Genomic DNA, 15,238 nt, shown 5'->3' with positions numbered 1-15,238 from the left:
CTCAAGAACATACTTGAATAGTGCAATAGAACAGGAAACTACCTCTGCCAAGAAAATGTGCTCCTTCTGAGAGGACAACGGGGCATCCTTCCCAAACATGATAGACATTGTTCTGCTCTTCAGCATACTCCCAGTTCAAAGATTCCCAGTTTTCATAAGGAGTATGCACTTTTTTCAAAAATACATCACTAAGACATCCCACAAATCCTTTCTGTACTATCCTCTTCATCCCTGCAAAAAAAGGAAAATATTTTTTAAGCCGATTAATCACCTGCAACTAAACACAGGAATTAATTTATATGTTTTATTCATGTTCTCCTTATCATATATGTCTATGTGTGCATTGAAAACCAGCTATCAGTCACTTCATAAAGATAGTCTCAAAGCTAGATCCAGATTTTTGAATGGGTCTAGTTCCTAAAGACAGCAGTGTCTGCTACATAGCTGAAAAATACTAAACTTTTTGAGATTTTGTATACAGGTACTTTCAAATCAACAGCAGAAATCTGCTCTATGGAGATCCAAGGAAAGTTTTCTTTAAACAAAACAGTAATTCTGAAGAAAGGCATGGTTCTGCCAAACAGGAAGAAATAGTGTTGCAAAAGCTAAGACAGATGAATACACGTTTAGAAGCTTCACCAGGAAATCTTTCTTTCCTTGTTTGAACAAAAAACTCCCAATGATTCCTGGCTGCTATACTCTTTTTTCACTAGGGACAAAAACATAAAGCAGATTTATAGGTGGCCTTCTCTTGAATGGTATTTATAGTCAGTCTCATTTTAATTATTTACCTGTGTTTTTTGAGGGAGGCATCCTGGATTACTTTGTGAACCAACGTTTTAGAAGAACACATGCACATATTTCTGGTTTTAGTAAAGTGATAAAGAAGGAAAGAGGGAGTTGGACTTCAGTGTACCCCACTAGTTTTTATGTCAGACGTGAGAACATAAACTTAGCAAACAATTTGGTTTCCAGATTAATATGATAGAAACAAAATTCTGGAAATGAATTCACTGAGAACAGCTGACTGTATACTGGCTTTGTAGGCAGTCACCTCTCTGTTACAGGCTGACAGGTTATATACTTGAAATATATACCAAATTTATATACGAAAACTTATGTTTATTGATTTTTTAGAAGCCAAGTATGATCCAATTCTACATAAATTCTATATCTGTAAAATACAGGTATATTCATACACCACCAAATTCAATGCAACAACCTCTGAAGAATATAAACTGACACCAAAAAAGGCCAGTATGTTGTATCCCTGCACTCAAGTTCATAACCCTGTGTTTAAGCTAATAAAAAGAAATTTCTTGTGTATTTTGGAAAAGAATTTGGGAATCTGTATGTAAAACACATCTTTAACTTTCACAGTCATACCAGTTCATTAAAATGCACACAGAGCTCATAAGCTGTTTTAATGCTGATGAAATCAGCTATATAGACATTTCAATCTATCTCAAAAGGTAAAAGTTGAGAAACTGTAAAGACTTATTTATCATACTCACCTACATCCTTTCTCTCAATAGTATAACCCTGTGGAAGTCCTCCAACAAAAACTCCTGTGTTCTCTCCAATAATGGTACTGCCACTAGTTGCTAAGGAAGAACCTGAAAGAAATAGATCATTATTCTGTTATTCAATGCTTTCAACAGATTTTCAACTCAATAACGAAATATTGATATTTTATAAAAAAGGCTAATGTGACACAATATCCTAGTACTTTCCCATACATATCCAGGAAATATTTACATCTCTATTTTACAACAGAGTATTAAAACAATTACAGATTCACAAGCACAAAAAGACAGTATTAAATCATCAAAGATTCACATTGGACAGATACCTCAGATGAACAGACAAAACAGTAGTGATCTTTTGAGAAAATTGAGTTGAATTCTTTTTTGTATGGGCAAACACAGGTAGTGGAAAAGTAAGCAAGTGAGCAATACCCTGAGCAATACCAAATTGATTTAGATGAATTGATTACCTGTGTACTGCCCATCCACTGTGATGTTTCCCAGTGCTTGAATTCTTGTAGCAATTATTTGGTGCCAGTTGTTATCATTGTACATTTTTCCACCATCATTAGTTGGAGTGACTGCTACCGCAGATCCCTTTTTAATAAAGAGAAGAATCCAATTTAGAATATTATGAAGGTAACATTTAGAATTATACCTTACTGTTTTACAGCAATCTGCAGCATGTAACATCTAAAAATAAACACAGAAGTCCTCTGCTTAACTTCTTTTGGACTACTGAATGATGTTTAGGATTGATTTCCCCACTAAATTAACATTTTCAAATAACAAATGAAAGATCAAGGATCCATTTTGGTTTCTATTAAAAATAGAAAACTCTGTGTAGTTCCCCTGATAAAGACAAGGATGAGGCACAAATCATTGAGGGGCATGTCACTCAGATTTTTTATTTTTTATTCGTTTTTTTAATTATGTCTCTATTTAACTACTTCACGGATTACTGTGGCTGTGCAGTTTGATGGCCATGATTCAATGTGCCATCCACAGAGAGAAGAGGCATATCAAGATTGTTAATTGCAGGACCTGTCTAAAGGAAGGAACCCAAAAAAGAGGTGTATTTGTAGTGCAGTAGATCCATGTTCTGTCCATGTTAACCTGGTATCAAAAGGACTTAAATTTCTAGATGAAAGAGTACAATAAATTTTTGGAGGGGAAAAAAAGGTCATTCCAAGAGATACAGGAAGACACACCAAAGCAAAGAAGGGGAAAAAAAACCCAACAAAACAGCAACAACAAGAAAACAAAACCAAGAACAAACAACCAAACAACCCCGCCCCCAAAAGATAGTTATTGAAGTTGCTTTATGGTATAAGGGATGTTTGTAAAAATGCATTTAAATTTAACTAGAATTTTTATGAGGTTTTATTAAAACAAACAAAAAATATGACAAAGGGGGGTGAATTTAGGGACATCTTTGACAAATACAGAGAAATCTTTTCCAAATTGCTGTATAAGAAGAATATAAGAGATGAAGTTGCCAAACTAAATCTCACAATTGTAAAGAACCAAACAAAATACCACATAAATTAATATAATGATGTAACAAAAATAAAATCAATACATTTCAAGAATTTTCTTGAGATTTATATCCAAATAATCTTCTAATTTCCTAATAATTCCCATAATATTTTTCTCAGGACTTTATACCCTACCTGAACTATCTGAGAACTCAAAGTTATTCTGCTGGATTCACAAATACAATCGTCCTATGCAGCAGGCAACTACTGAATGGAAAAACATTTCCTTGTATAGGCATTGTGCTATATTAAAGCATCTCCACCTCTGTAGTTAGTTTACAGCTTCAAAAAACAACTTCAAAAAAATATGTAAAAGAAAAATTTGGTTCCTTATCATTTGGGGGCCTGGTTTGTAACTTTGCAATAGCAAACTAGACCATTTAGCAATTTTTTTATTCTCAGATCATCTATGACTTTTTCTGGCCGAAGAACCTTAGAGTTATGCACATGGAGAAAACCTGTTGATGCAAACAACCACCTATTTTAATTAATACTAAAAACTTCTTGTTAAAATTTAGTCTTCTGCCCTTAGTGGCATTCATCTATTAGAAACTGCATTTTGGCATAAGATTTATGAAAACAGAATACATTTTACAGTACCTTTTGAATTGGGGACTGTCACTGTGTAGCTTATGTATCAAAATATATATGATGTGCACATATTACAGAAAAAATTATTTCCTGTAGATATTTGCAGCATGCTTCCTACTCCATTCAGCCAACATCCTGGTACTGAGGAGTTTGTGCAGCAGCCCTCTGCCCCATTAAAACAATACAAAGCTATATATCCTTACATATTAATTCCCACTTTTTCATATACTATTTTTTATTGTCTTCTCTCCTATTTCAACATTTTAATATTTTACAAACACACACATTTCATTATCGTAGTTTAATAATTAAAACCAGAACTGGTGTCATGCCCAATTAATGTGCCCTGGTAGCATGCCCATTAGTTTTTCCATTAGTGAATTCAACAATACTAATGGGATTACTAGCATGGGATGCTAATTGGGCGTGACATAAGAAACTGGCTTACTTCTTAGCATACCCTTGCTAATGATGAAATTAATGAGCATTTTATTAAATGCTGTCTCATCAAAGTGTACTTAGTTAGCGTTAAAATTGTTACAAACGATGCTGCATTCTAAAGATCAGGTGCCTGAATAAGTGGTTCTTCATATTATGTTTGGCAACAGTCTAGAGCATTAACAGTTTTATACATCAGAAACCACATTTATTTGTAACCAATTCAATCTGGGACCACACAAGCATATGTGCAAACCTGTGCTTAATTTTGGAGGAAGACAAAAAAAGATGGTATTCAGGATTCAGCATGCACTGAGTTGGAGGTCCCTTTAAGAAATTTTATCCAGAGCTACCTGAGTCACTCTGTGATCACATTCAAATAGCCTATTGTGAGATGTCATGCATCTTGGAAATCAACATTTTGAAATCTGGGTTATTTAGCTAAACCATACAACATCTTAATATTTGGTAGCTCTCAGTAATAACTAAATAAGTACGAATCACTGTGGCTCTCTCGTGATGATGTTTACATTGAAAACACATAGAAACATCACAAATAAGAATCTTCAAAGATACCGTCTTAGGTGCCAAAGTCTGAGTGTAACTATACTTTTCCCAGTCAAGTTCTTTCAATTCCCAAACTCCTACCACTGAGAAGGTAAACAAATACTGAAGTTTTGCCAGTGCCAAGGAGGAAGGTCTAGATGGGACTCACACATGGGTAGGTAGTCTCCATCTTCCTTTTTTTTGTGGAGTTACAGCTTACCCTCAGACTGTGTCTACTAGTTCAACCTCTTCATGACAAGAACAACCAAAAAGGAAACACAGGCAACAAGAAAAGTATCTGATGTTCCTCCTTTTTGCTGTAAAGTTTAGTAAATGGATCACCTTCTAAAATGGAAGAGCTGGATTCAATTCCCTCCATTCTGTGAGAACAATCTCAATACACTATCCCCAGACTGTACTAATTTCTAAGGAAGAAGGTACTCCACATTGGATTTATATTTTCACTTTTAATGATTTCACTTGGTTTAAAAAATTCAGTGCTTCCCTGAGAAGAAGAAATGACCTGCAGCCACTGAAAGATAAACAGAAATTTAGCTGGAGTTGATTACATAATGTAGGGGTGGAGGTAAAGACATTAAGATAAGAAGAAAATCCACAGACAGCTGAAGGTTTACAGGTACTCTGAGTTTGGAGGAAGATCTATGGAACAATTTGATTGTTCAGACAAGACTAAGGAAGACATCTGTTAGCAAAACCCCTCATGCTTCCTGGGGCATGAGTAGAAACTGCAAAGAATGACACTAAAACAATTAGGAAGGCAAAAAAGAGCAGTTACGCAACACAAAAAGGAAACAAAAGGGATGGTCAGACAATAGTTGGATGAATGGTGGTGTACATGAGGCTCAGAGAAGTATGAATGGACAGGAAGAAAAGGATTTGAAATTAACACTTAGCGAAGGATGAAGCTAGGCTGGTGAAGGCTCCCCACTAGGAAGACTTGGCAGGACTATCCCCAGAGCAGACACAACAAAGAGAAAACGCATTGCTGATTGTGAGCAAAGATACATACCAGCATCCTGAAAGGGACTAAGGGTAAAAATAATTAACCTGTGACAGGACACAGCTGGAAAGGAGTACAGAATATTATGCCACACTGCTACAGATAAAAAGCAGCAGCGACACAGTTGTCATCAAAAAGAATTTTTGCAATTTTTAAGGGAAGAGTACAAAGGCAAGGCCACAAATGCTTATTGTATATGCCATGACCATAACTAGAGAAAACAATGCATATAACCTGGTTAAGACACCACATGATGTCAATAAAATGAAATTAAAGCATTTGCACACTAATGCAAACTGTGATGCACAAATGAAAGATTAAGAAACGCTGCTACAGAACGTGATCCCTGACACTGTAGACAGGAATAGCAAATTATGGAAAAAAAAAGAAACAAACTATGAAGGAAAAATAGAAACAAAGGTAAAGACAGTGAGGTAGCACAGCACAGTAAGGATACAGACTGAAAATTTTTGATAACTGTATTTTCATAGGTAAAAGATTTTGAAAAAGATGCTACAAAAATACATTGATGTAGGTCACTGTACCCTACTTCTGAATCTGAGAATGTACAGGAATCTCTTCCACATTATTAATGAGAAATTAGAAAGCATTAGCTTTCAAGATTGTAAATCATCTGTTAAGACCTACAGTGTTCCTGAATACCTTGAATGACAGACATTTTTTTTTTCTCTGAACAGCCACTGAAGCAGCACCATAGGTAATTTTTGACTTTATAAGAAGAGGCAACAATATGGAAGTGATGATCCTAAAAATCAGCATGGGACAGAGTTGTCTGATTCAAGTGAAACAGAAATATAAACAAAGATGCACTCATAAACAAGTAATCTGTTAAAAATCAAAACAGTAACTACTGAAATATTAACTGAACTGAGAAGCTCTAATGACTAAATATGAGACCTGCACTTTTTTACAGTTAAAAGACAGGATAAAAAGAGGGGGGGGAAATTAAAGCCCTAAATCAACCACCCTTCCATGTGTCCCCCCTCACTTCCCATTCCCCAAATATTGTGGATCCAAACAAATACAACATCTTTAAGGGAATGAGTCCAAACAAGCTGACAAAAATCTACTTCAGAAGGAGCAAATCTGCAAGGAGGACTAGGAATACTATTTGAAGCACTACAATGTTAGTTGAAAGACATCCACTCCCATTAAACAACAAACAGCAACAGCAACAAAATCTAATCAGTACACCTAGAAAGATCTTGAGAAGGAAATAAAAATTCCTTTTTAGCTAAGTGGAGTGTAAAAGGGATAGATTTAGTCCCTATTAAAATGTAGATGAGGACAATATTAACAACATTAAGCATGGTCCCAAACTTTGACGTATGCACTGATTCAATTTGCAACAAGGAAAAATAAAGTAAAGCCTGCATGTAAATGCAGTGGAAATAGTAGAAATTTATATGCTGGAGTCAGAAGCAGATTTAATGTTTTCTAGCACGAGGATCACATACAAGCATGGGGATCACATACAAGCCAGCCTCTGTGCAGCACCATGCCTCCCCACAGATGTTCCAGAGCTTAAGAGGACCTTCACTGCTATACAGTACCTCCACATGGTCGTGGAGCATCAGTGCCTGGACTATGGCAGAGCTCAGGAGGCAAAGGTTAACAGTGGGTTGGCACATCTCTAAATCCCCACCATTTTATGCCATTAAGCATTTCTGTTCAACCCCCTGGAGCATCAGATACAATGCCAAATGCAGAATTGGACAATAAGGTGTGACGGAAGATATGGCTGATAGAGCAACCAGATCAGACCTTCTGGCAACACTGAGGCAGCAGTAACCTTACAAAAAGGATGCACATATGTAGGATACCATATTCTCGCAATATAATTAGAAAATCGGATAATTTCTATCAATTTCTTGCATATTCAAGAATTATAAGTGAGTCCGTTATGCTTTTTAATTCCATGAGGAGATCCAGTTTCGGGGTGCAAAGAAAACACAAAATACCTAAACAGAAATGCAAGGAAGGTGGCCTTATTTTTCATTTTGTTGATATTTATGTCTTTGCATAATGGCAACATTCTGATTTCAGTAGGAAAAAGTCTCAATATGGGATTCTTAAAAATTATTTACTAAAATTACATAATCTTTATTTACTAATTCAAAACCTTGTTCTGCCCACCTTTGAAATCTTACTGCTTTAATCTGTAGTGGTGTTTGGTGGCACTGACAAAAAACCCCCAACTCATAAAAATGCAAAAACAAAGTCTTAAATTGTGGCATACTTAACAATAAAAGAGCAAAGCTTAAGTGTTTCAGTTTTCCTCTCCCAAAATCTCTAGTTCACTGAGGGTTCCAAGAAGCAAATGAACTTGTATCAATTAAATTTAAAAAAAAAATTAAAAACAAACAAACAAACAAAAAACAAGGATAAGCATGTTAAAAGTGCTGAAATAAATGATATAAGTAATTTTTATAGGATCCTGTCTTTTGTTGTACCTGTGGATCAAAAAGAAAGTAAGGACGTCCACTCCTCAGCTGCAATGCAATGTATTCCTCCTGATTGCCAGGTGATGCAGAGAAAAAAATCAAACCATCGGGCTCCTGCGTTCTAAATTTCACTTTAATACCTGTTTAGAAAAAGCAAGTAGATGGTTAATACCAAAAGCTGTTCTTTTGCATTCTAACAAAAATTACCAACAAAATACTGTTTTAGAAACAGCAGTAACATTGCAAACTAAATTCATGGAAGTTCTGTTCACCTAAAGCCCTTGTTAGTCATTGTAGAGAAATTTTACTAATCCTGAGTCAGCCCTTGACAGAAATTTCTGTGAACCCTTACTCATCTGTAAAAAGAAACATGCAGTTGTTGACTTATGTTGCTTAGTAACTTCTTGCTTAAGAAAATATAATTGAGATATTAGTCTACTATTCTAATAGTTGATGTTTTACATGTGTATAGTTGACAAGTGTTGATGTTTTACATGTAAGGACACTTGTCACTTAATGTTTCTGTCAGTAAAGTAGTAATGAGGTTTCTGCACGCAAGGATTTCTATGAATAGTAGTAGAGTTTCAGTTCCAAAATATACATATGTATATTTACATATTTTTTTTATAAGTACATATATCTAAGTGCACAAAGAACAGGAAAAGAAGTAGTTTCAACAAAAGTTGGAAAAACCACAAGAAATAATGACTGAACTAATCTTAATTAACAACTTTTCAGATCATTATCAATAGTCCTCCATTTTTTCTGATAAAATCTCAGCTCATGAAATGTCATTTAACTGACATACAAGGAAAACAACATAGGGGGTTTTTTTCAACAGCTTATTGTTGTCCAGTGTATAAACTTACTCAGGAACTATCTAAGGACACATTAACAAAACAATTTATAAATTATGTAACCAATTTCAAGAAGTATAATTATGAATTAACAAGTTTTGGAAAACCATAGTGTTTTGACTATTTTTTGACTATTTTTAAGCTATCTCCTGGAATATGATCTTGCAGTAACAAATTAGAAAATTAAAAAAAATAGGCCAAATTTGGCCCAGCTTTTCTAACATGCAAATCCAGATACCTCAGGCTGAGTGCATGGTGGAGCCATGCCTTTACTGCATCAAGCTTTTGCAAAGGGGAATGAAAAGGCAGCAGTAGCAACATCCACCTATACCACACTTTCACAACATTTCTGCATAAGATGCTTTTACAAAACAAGGTAAGTTATTCGGTTTTACCGATCTCTATCAAACTATTCAGTATTTTCACTATCTTAAGTCAGGCAGAAAACAGTAAGTGACTAAAGTTTTTATTGCAGACAGCACCTATATTTAAAAAAATTAAAGAATCATAATTCTGATGCACATTCTTACTAGGTCACACTTGTTAATTACCTTAAGAAATATCCTTTGACCCCATTACTTAATTGCATAAATTTTTCCATGCAAATCACATAATGCAGTCACAGATATGAAACATTCTCTACACAACAAAAATAAGCCATGCTATTAAAACACCTGCAAAAAGCAGTTGCACAGAAGTAACCCACTGCAAGTAAAAAACTCGGTGTCCATACTTAAGGAAAAGCATAGCTTTGCCTGGTTCAGAAATAAAGACTTGCTATACTTTGAAGTTCCAGTTATTTCCAGCAGCAGTATCTGCTGGAGAGGCTGAGACTGATGGCCTCCAATCTCAGCAGTAGGAAGCATAGTTAATTTAACAAGTTGACAGTATTTTTACCAAGCTGCCAAAAGACATTTCTGAAGACCAGAGGATCCCTCCTCACACCTAATTCAGAAGGACAAACCTAAACAAAATAATTGAGTTTCTGAAAAAACACCATTCTTGTATAATAATTGTGTTAGAAAACATAAATTAAATGGTTCATAACAGTGATATTGGAGTAATTCTAAGAGGTTTTAAATGTTATGCAGGAGCTTACTTTTTTCTTTGGACATTGAAGAATCCTACCTGTAGAGCTGCCACAGCTTTGTATAAATTACTAATGACTCAGGAACCATTACTTTCTTCTAAAAACATTTGTCACCTATTACGTAACTGAGAAAATGACTCTGTCCCTTCAAGTTCAAATATCTTTGGAACTGCTCATAAGATAGGAAAGTTCATATAAGCCAGCTCTAAATAAACACTTTTATACCTCAATATTAATATTTGCTTGCATTTCTAAAAGTGAGCGTAATAGAGAAACCAAATATTGAGCAAACTTCTGCTCCATAGATAATATTTTTACTGCAAGACAAACTTGTGAAATTAATATTTTTCACAGGAACATACTAATTAATGTTGGACCTCATGGTAAAAACAAAGCATAACCAGAAACCCATTCAGACTTGTAACAACTACATGCATGCCATTTTTGTCTTATTGACACTGAAGACTGAAAATGGATTTTACTTGACCTGAACACAGATAGCTTTCCCTTGAAAATCTGAAGTTTCACTGAACTTGAAAACTACACTGCGTAACCAAAAAAACTGTTCCTTTATTTTGTACTGGGGGAGGGGAGAGTGAGAGATTTTGCAAGAAAGTTTCTCAAAGTATTGTGTCTATTATTTCAGTATGCACATCTAAAACCTTAATTTCAATGTTAAATATAACAGACAAATAGAAACATAAACACAATAGTGACATTATAATTACTTCTGTAATTTGTCATATATAGAAACTGCATCTCAGCCACACTACAGACCCTACTAAATCTTGGATGAAAAACATGACCATCTGTGGGGCATAGTAGGAATGTACTTTTAATCAATTGAATCTTGATTGCAACTCAAGAATTCACCTAACAGACCTGTCTGTGTGACAAAAATGATTGTTCCACAAGAAGTTGTTATCATGTCTGGGGTAAAAGCCAACAGGAAATTCTAGTACAAATTAAACATTAAAGTATGTCATTCAAATAAAATCTTTAATTCCACTTCAAATTACAGTTGCAATTCGAGAAGCTGTCAGAATTCCTTAAATTGAAAATAATTTATTTATTTCTGTAATTGAATTTCTTTAATTATAATGGCATTGCACAAAAAAATAATACAAGCATTGTATATAGTGGACATAAAAGACAAAAAGAAGAATACACAGTCATAAAAAAGACAAGTAAAATAAATTACTAGTATTAGCATTAATACTACGTTGGATACTCTTCAAACTGTGTTAGGGCAGAATAACCTTCCGTCAGGACCTACACAGTTTCAATTTATGCAATAGCAGATTGAGATTAGATTTCTGTCCTAGTTTCAAAGATGGTACAGCCAGGTTAGTAGAGGAACGAGGATATGAAGAATTACCAATGCAGGCATTTTTAAAGGCATTCAACTGAGACACAATATCAGCAAGTTACCCTGAGAGTGACACAGTTTTGAGAGTCCCTTTTAGCAACAGGCTGATAAAACAAGTAAAATTATATACTATTACTCTAATATTAGGTGCATTTGAAAACATTTTCAAATTTCATCATCACAAACACCAGAACACAGTTTTTTATCTAATAAAATGCCTATAAGGTGATTTTTATACCTGCTCTTCACCTCCCTAAGTTTAGCAAGTCTCAGAACTTCAGCAACATTTCAGATTCAGACCATCTAGATTCAGAGTTTCCTACCACAATTCAGGATGACTTGCAAGACCTGCACAAAACTATTTAACAGCCAGAAATGCTCTCTTGAGAAGCTGTGTTTCTGGCAAGTTTACAGAGCACACAGGATTATTTTGAGTTTAGAAGAAGCAGTTGGCAGTCAGTGGGAAAATATTAATAAATTAGAGCAGCTGCTAGATTAGCATAACATATACTAATAATTTATAATTATTTCAGCAATAAAATCCACTTCTAACTAATGCTAAAAAAAAGAAGTTTAAAAAAATCAACATTTCACAATACAAAAACATTCACATTACTCAAAAATTTTGACTTTTTGAAATTTAAGGGAAGAAGAGTTGAGGGGAGAACGTAGGCAGAGGGTCAAGGCAATTGAAAACATCTTTTACAATAACAGCTAAGAGATTTCAGCAAAGTGACCTACTTAAAAACTAATTTTGTCCATCGATCCATCCAGCAAAAACACCTGTAAAGCACCTTTCTCTACAACTAGATGTTCAGGGTCCAGTTCAAAATAGCCAACAAACAGAAGAGTCAATAAATATACAGAAGTTGCTATAAGTCTCAAAAGTCTCATGACACTTCACCAAAACTTATATATAACCAGAAGAACAACTCTATCCAAAAGTGCTAAGAACAGCCAAAAAAATGTATTTCCAACCTTATCAGTGTTAATTTCATAAATAAAAAAAGAAACGTATCCAGTACCTGGAAAATCACAAAGCGTTTTTAGAAATGAATTTTGCATGATCTGTGAAGCACATCCATGTTCAGTGAAATTTTTCCCAGAATTGTACAATTGTAGAAACATAATCTGCATTTCCATTCTACTTACATTGTTATATGGAATGGTGTAAATAATTATACAATTGTACATTCCAATAAAAAGAACAAAAAATATATTGTTGGCAAAGAAAGCAGTCACTCTATGCTTACTGAAACCCTTATTTGTGCATAACACCAGCTAAAATGAATAGAAATTGTATATAAAATTTTGACTACATCATTAGGCTCTTGGCAGTCCTTTCAGGATGATAAACGTTAAGCATTTATTTAACATGAAAACTGTGTATAAATGCTTTTGCCGAATCAAAGTACATTTTCCCACAGAAATTATAAAACAAAATTTGTTTCTAACTGGGAGGGGATAGATGGAGAGTAAAACTCTGAGTTGCTATACACCTCCACTGAATTAACATTTCGTTGTTATTCTCTCTGTGAGAGAGATTCTGCATTCCTCATGTCATCACAATAGCTAAAAGAAATTTAAATGTTTTTTTATATAAGAAAATGCACCTGTAGAAAAAATAAGAAGGAAGACTTCACAAAAATGTATCAACATTCAAAGCAGTTTCACGTAATGGATAATGCAATTAGAAGAACAGAAGGAATTCAGAGGACACTTCCCTGGACATAGTCATGAATACAAGGAGTTCTTCACACTTTGTGGTGGTCTACAGGTTCCTTCATATTGTTGAGAGAAGATGACAAGTCTTCTTCCTAAATCTCTACAAGATCTTTTGCTGTCTTTAGTACAGGCTCCATCTTTTACTGTTACCTTAATGTGTTTGAAAATATTTTCAAAGTTCATCATCACAAACATTAAGTTAGTAATTCCATCAATGAAGTAAATGCTATTAATTTTTAAGTTGCCTTAATTTTTTTAGTAGAAATTATTTAAAATATAGACTTAAAAGTCACATACATATGTACATATATATGTGCATGTACGTACACATTCATACATATTTGTACACATACAAAAACTTTCCAGACTTTTCCGCAAACTGTAACTGGAGAGGAGCCCCTTTTCTTTTGTGATCATAGTAAAAGCAGGAGAAGCTAAAAATCCATTGTTTCTAAATTTAACTATACAAAAGTCCTGTATTTTGAAAAAGTCTAACTTTATTCAGAATGACACAACTTAAAGAATTTTTTAATGTACTCTTAATACCTCAAACTGCCAAAAACCCAAGTCAAACTAAAATGCTGAGCAAGCAGAAACACGGAGTATGATGAGTGAATGGAAAGTGGAAATATGCAACACTTATCGTGGAAACCAACTATCAGGCAAAACTCCAAATCTTCTTGATGAGAACTGACTGTTTCTTTTACACTAAAATGACAAATTTGATACCTGTTTTTTCTTATTTTCCTTGCTACCCCATTATACCCACTACTGGTAAAACAAACAGGACATTTTAGCTTTAATCTTCTTACTACATAACCCAAATAACTTCAGTCATGTTTGCATTAATGCTGCATTAATCATATTGTTGCGTATTAATGAGTTTTCAGGCTATGCTAATTACTGTCATAGATTCTGCAGCAGCCCATTAAATATACAAATTACAGAATTAAAGAGCCAGAGCTCTTCATGATTAATCTTTAAATGGAGAAAAACTAATGATGTCTGTACAAAGTTTCTCGCCACTTTTGGCTGACTGAGCCCAATGAACAATCAATTAGAGTATCTGAAGAATAAGAATATTGCTCATACTAAAAGATTTGTTATGCTGTTATTCTATGGAGAAGACACATATTCATAAGGTTCTATCAAATGGACTTCTTTAACATATTCCAGGCTTTAAGGTCTTCTGAAGTGTTGCACGGGGTAAAAGCTAAAGGATATTCCAATCCATTATTGCATACTCATAGGTATCTGCTGGTTCTATATGAATATAGTAAATCAATCTTCCCCTTTTAGCAAGGACACAAGTCCTGCTACTCCCCAGTAGGAAAGATTTACAGCAAACCTTAGTGAAAAGAAAGCTAAGATAAGTTTAAAGTCATTTGATAAGATTTGATGTATTAGTAGCACTTTATCCCCTCACTTACAGAGTGATGTTTTGTCAGGAATAGTGCAATACCTAGTGGTTAAATCAAGAGATTCAAAATTAGGAGACCTTGAGTCTGCACTCAGCCAACGACTGAGATGTCATCTGAGAGCCATCACTTAAACCATCCTACCTCCATATTCCTCCTTCTTGAAGAATGGTGGTCAATATAACTTGTGTAAGGTTCTGTAATGTTTAAAAAACTCTTTACTGTTTTGTCCTCCACAGCCTTAAAATATATATAAAATCAGCAAAATACTCACATGTATTCAGAAAAATCACCTAGAGACTAGGTATTTACTGACATCTGAGAACACATTAATATATCCAAAAGAGAGGATTAGTTTAGCCTTCTCCAAACACTGCATATTATGCAGAACATCACAAGACTTTATAAAGAGTGAATTCTCAGTCTGTATTAATATTACTCTGCACATCAATAGTTGCGGTTTAGAATTAACTGGCCATTCCAGATCTATTCTATCATTTCTTTATATCGTGAAAAAATAAATAAACCATACTTTATATATTAAAGAACTTATATTTGTACAAAATATAGTTTTTTAAGAAAAACAAACATGCTCAGAGCAAGATTGATCATGGCATGAGAATACTTTCATATGAAGATAAAGTGAAAAAGACT

The 15,238-nt window shown here is 34.3% G+C and overlaps 1 protein-coding gene across 1 annotated transcript in view; it reads right to left on the bottom strand.

Moving 5' to 3' along the window:
- Positions 1-15,238, bottom strand: part of LOC116783619 (usherin-like) — a 238,386-nt gene that overhangs the window by 211,687 nt on the left and 11,461 nt on the right. The window contains 4 exon segments of the mRNA XM_032681273.1: positions 43-231; positions 1,515-1,616; positions 1,997-2,123; positions 8,135-8,265. Coding sequence (XP_032537164.1) covers positions 43-231; positions 1,515-1,616; positions 1,997-2,123; positions 8,135-8,265 — 549 coding nt within the window.

The sequence above is a fragment of the Chiroxiphia lanceolata genome, chromosome 3 (genome assembly GCF_009829145.1).
Source record: "Chiroxiphia lanceolata isolate bChiLan1 chromosome 3, bChiLan1.pri, whole genome shotgun sequence".
Lineage (NCBI taxonomy): Eukaryota > Metazoa > Chordata > Aves > Passeriformes > Pipridae > Chiroxiphia > Chiroxiphia lanceolata.
Note: the sequence above shows the minus strand (reverse complement) of the source record. Positions and strands in the feature narration are given on the sequence as shown.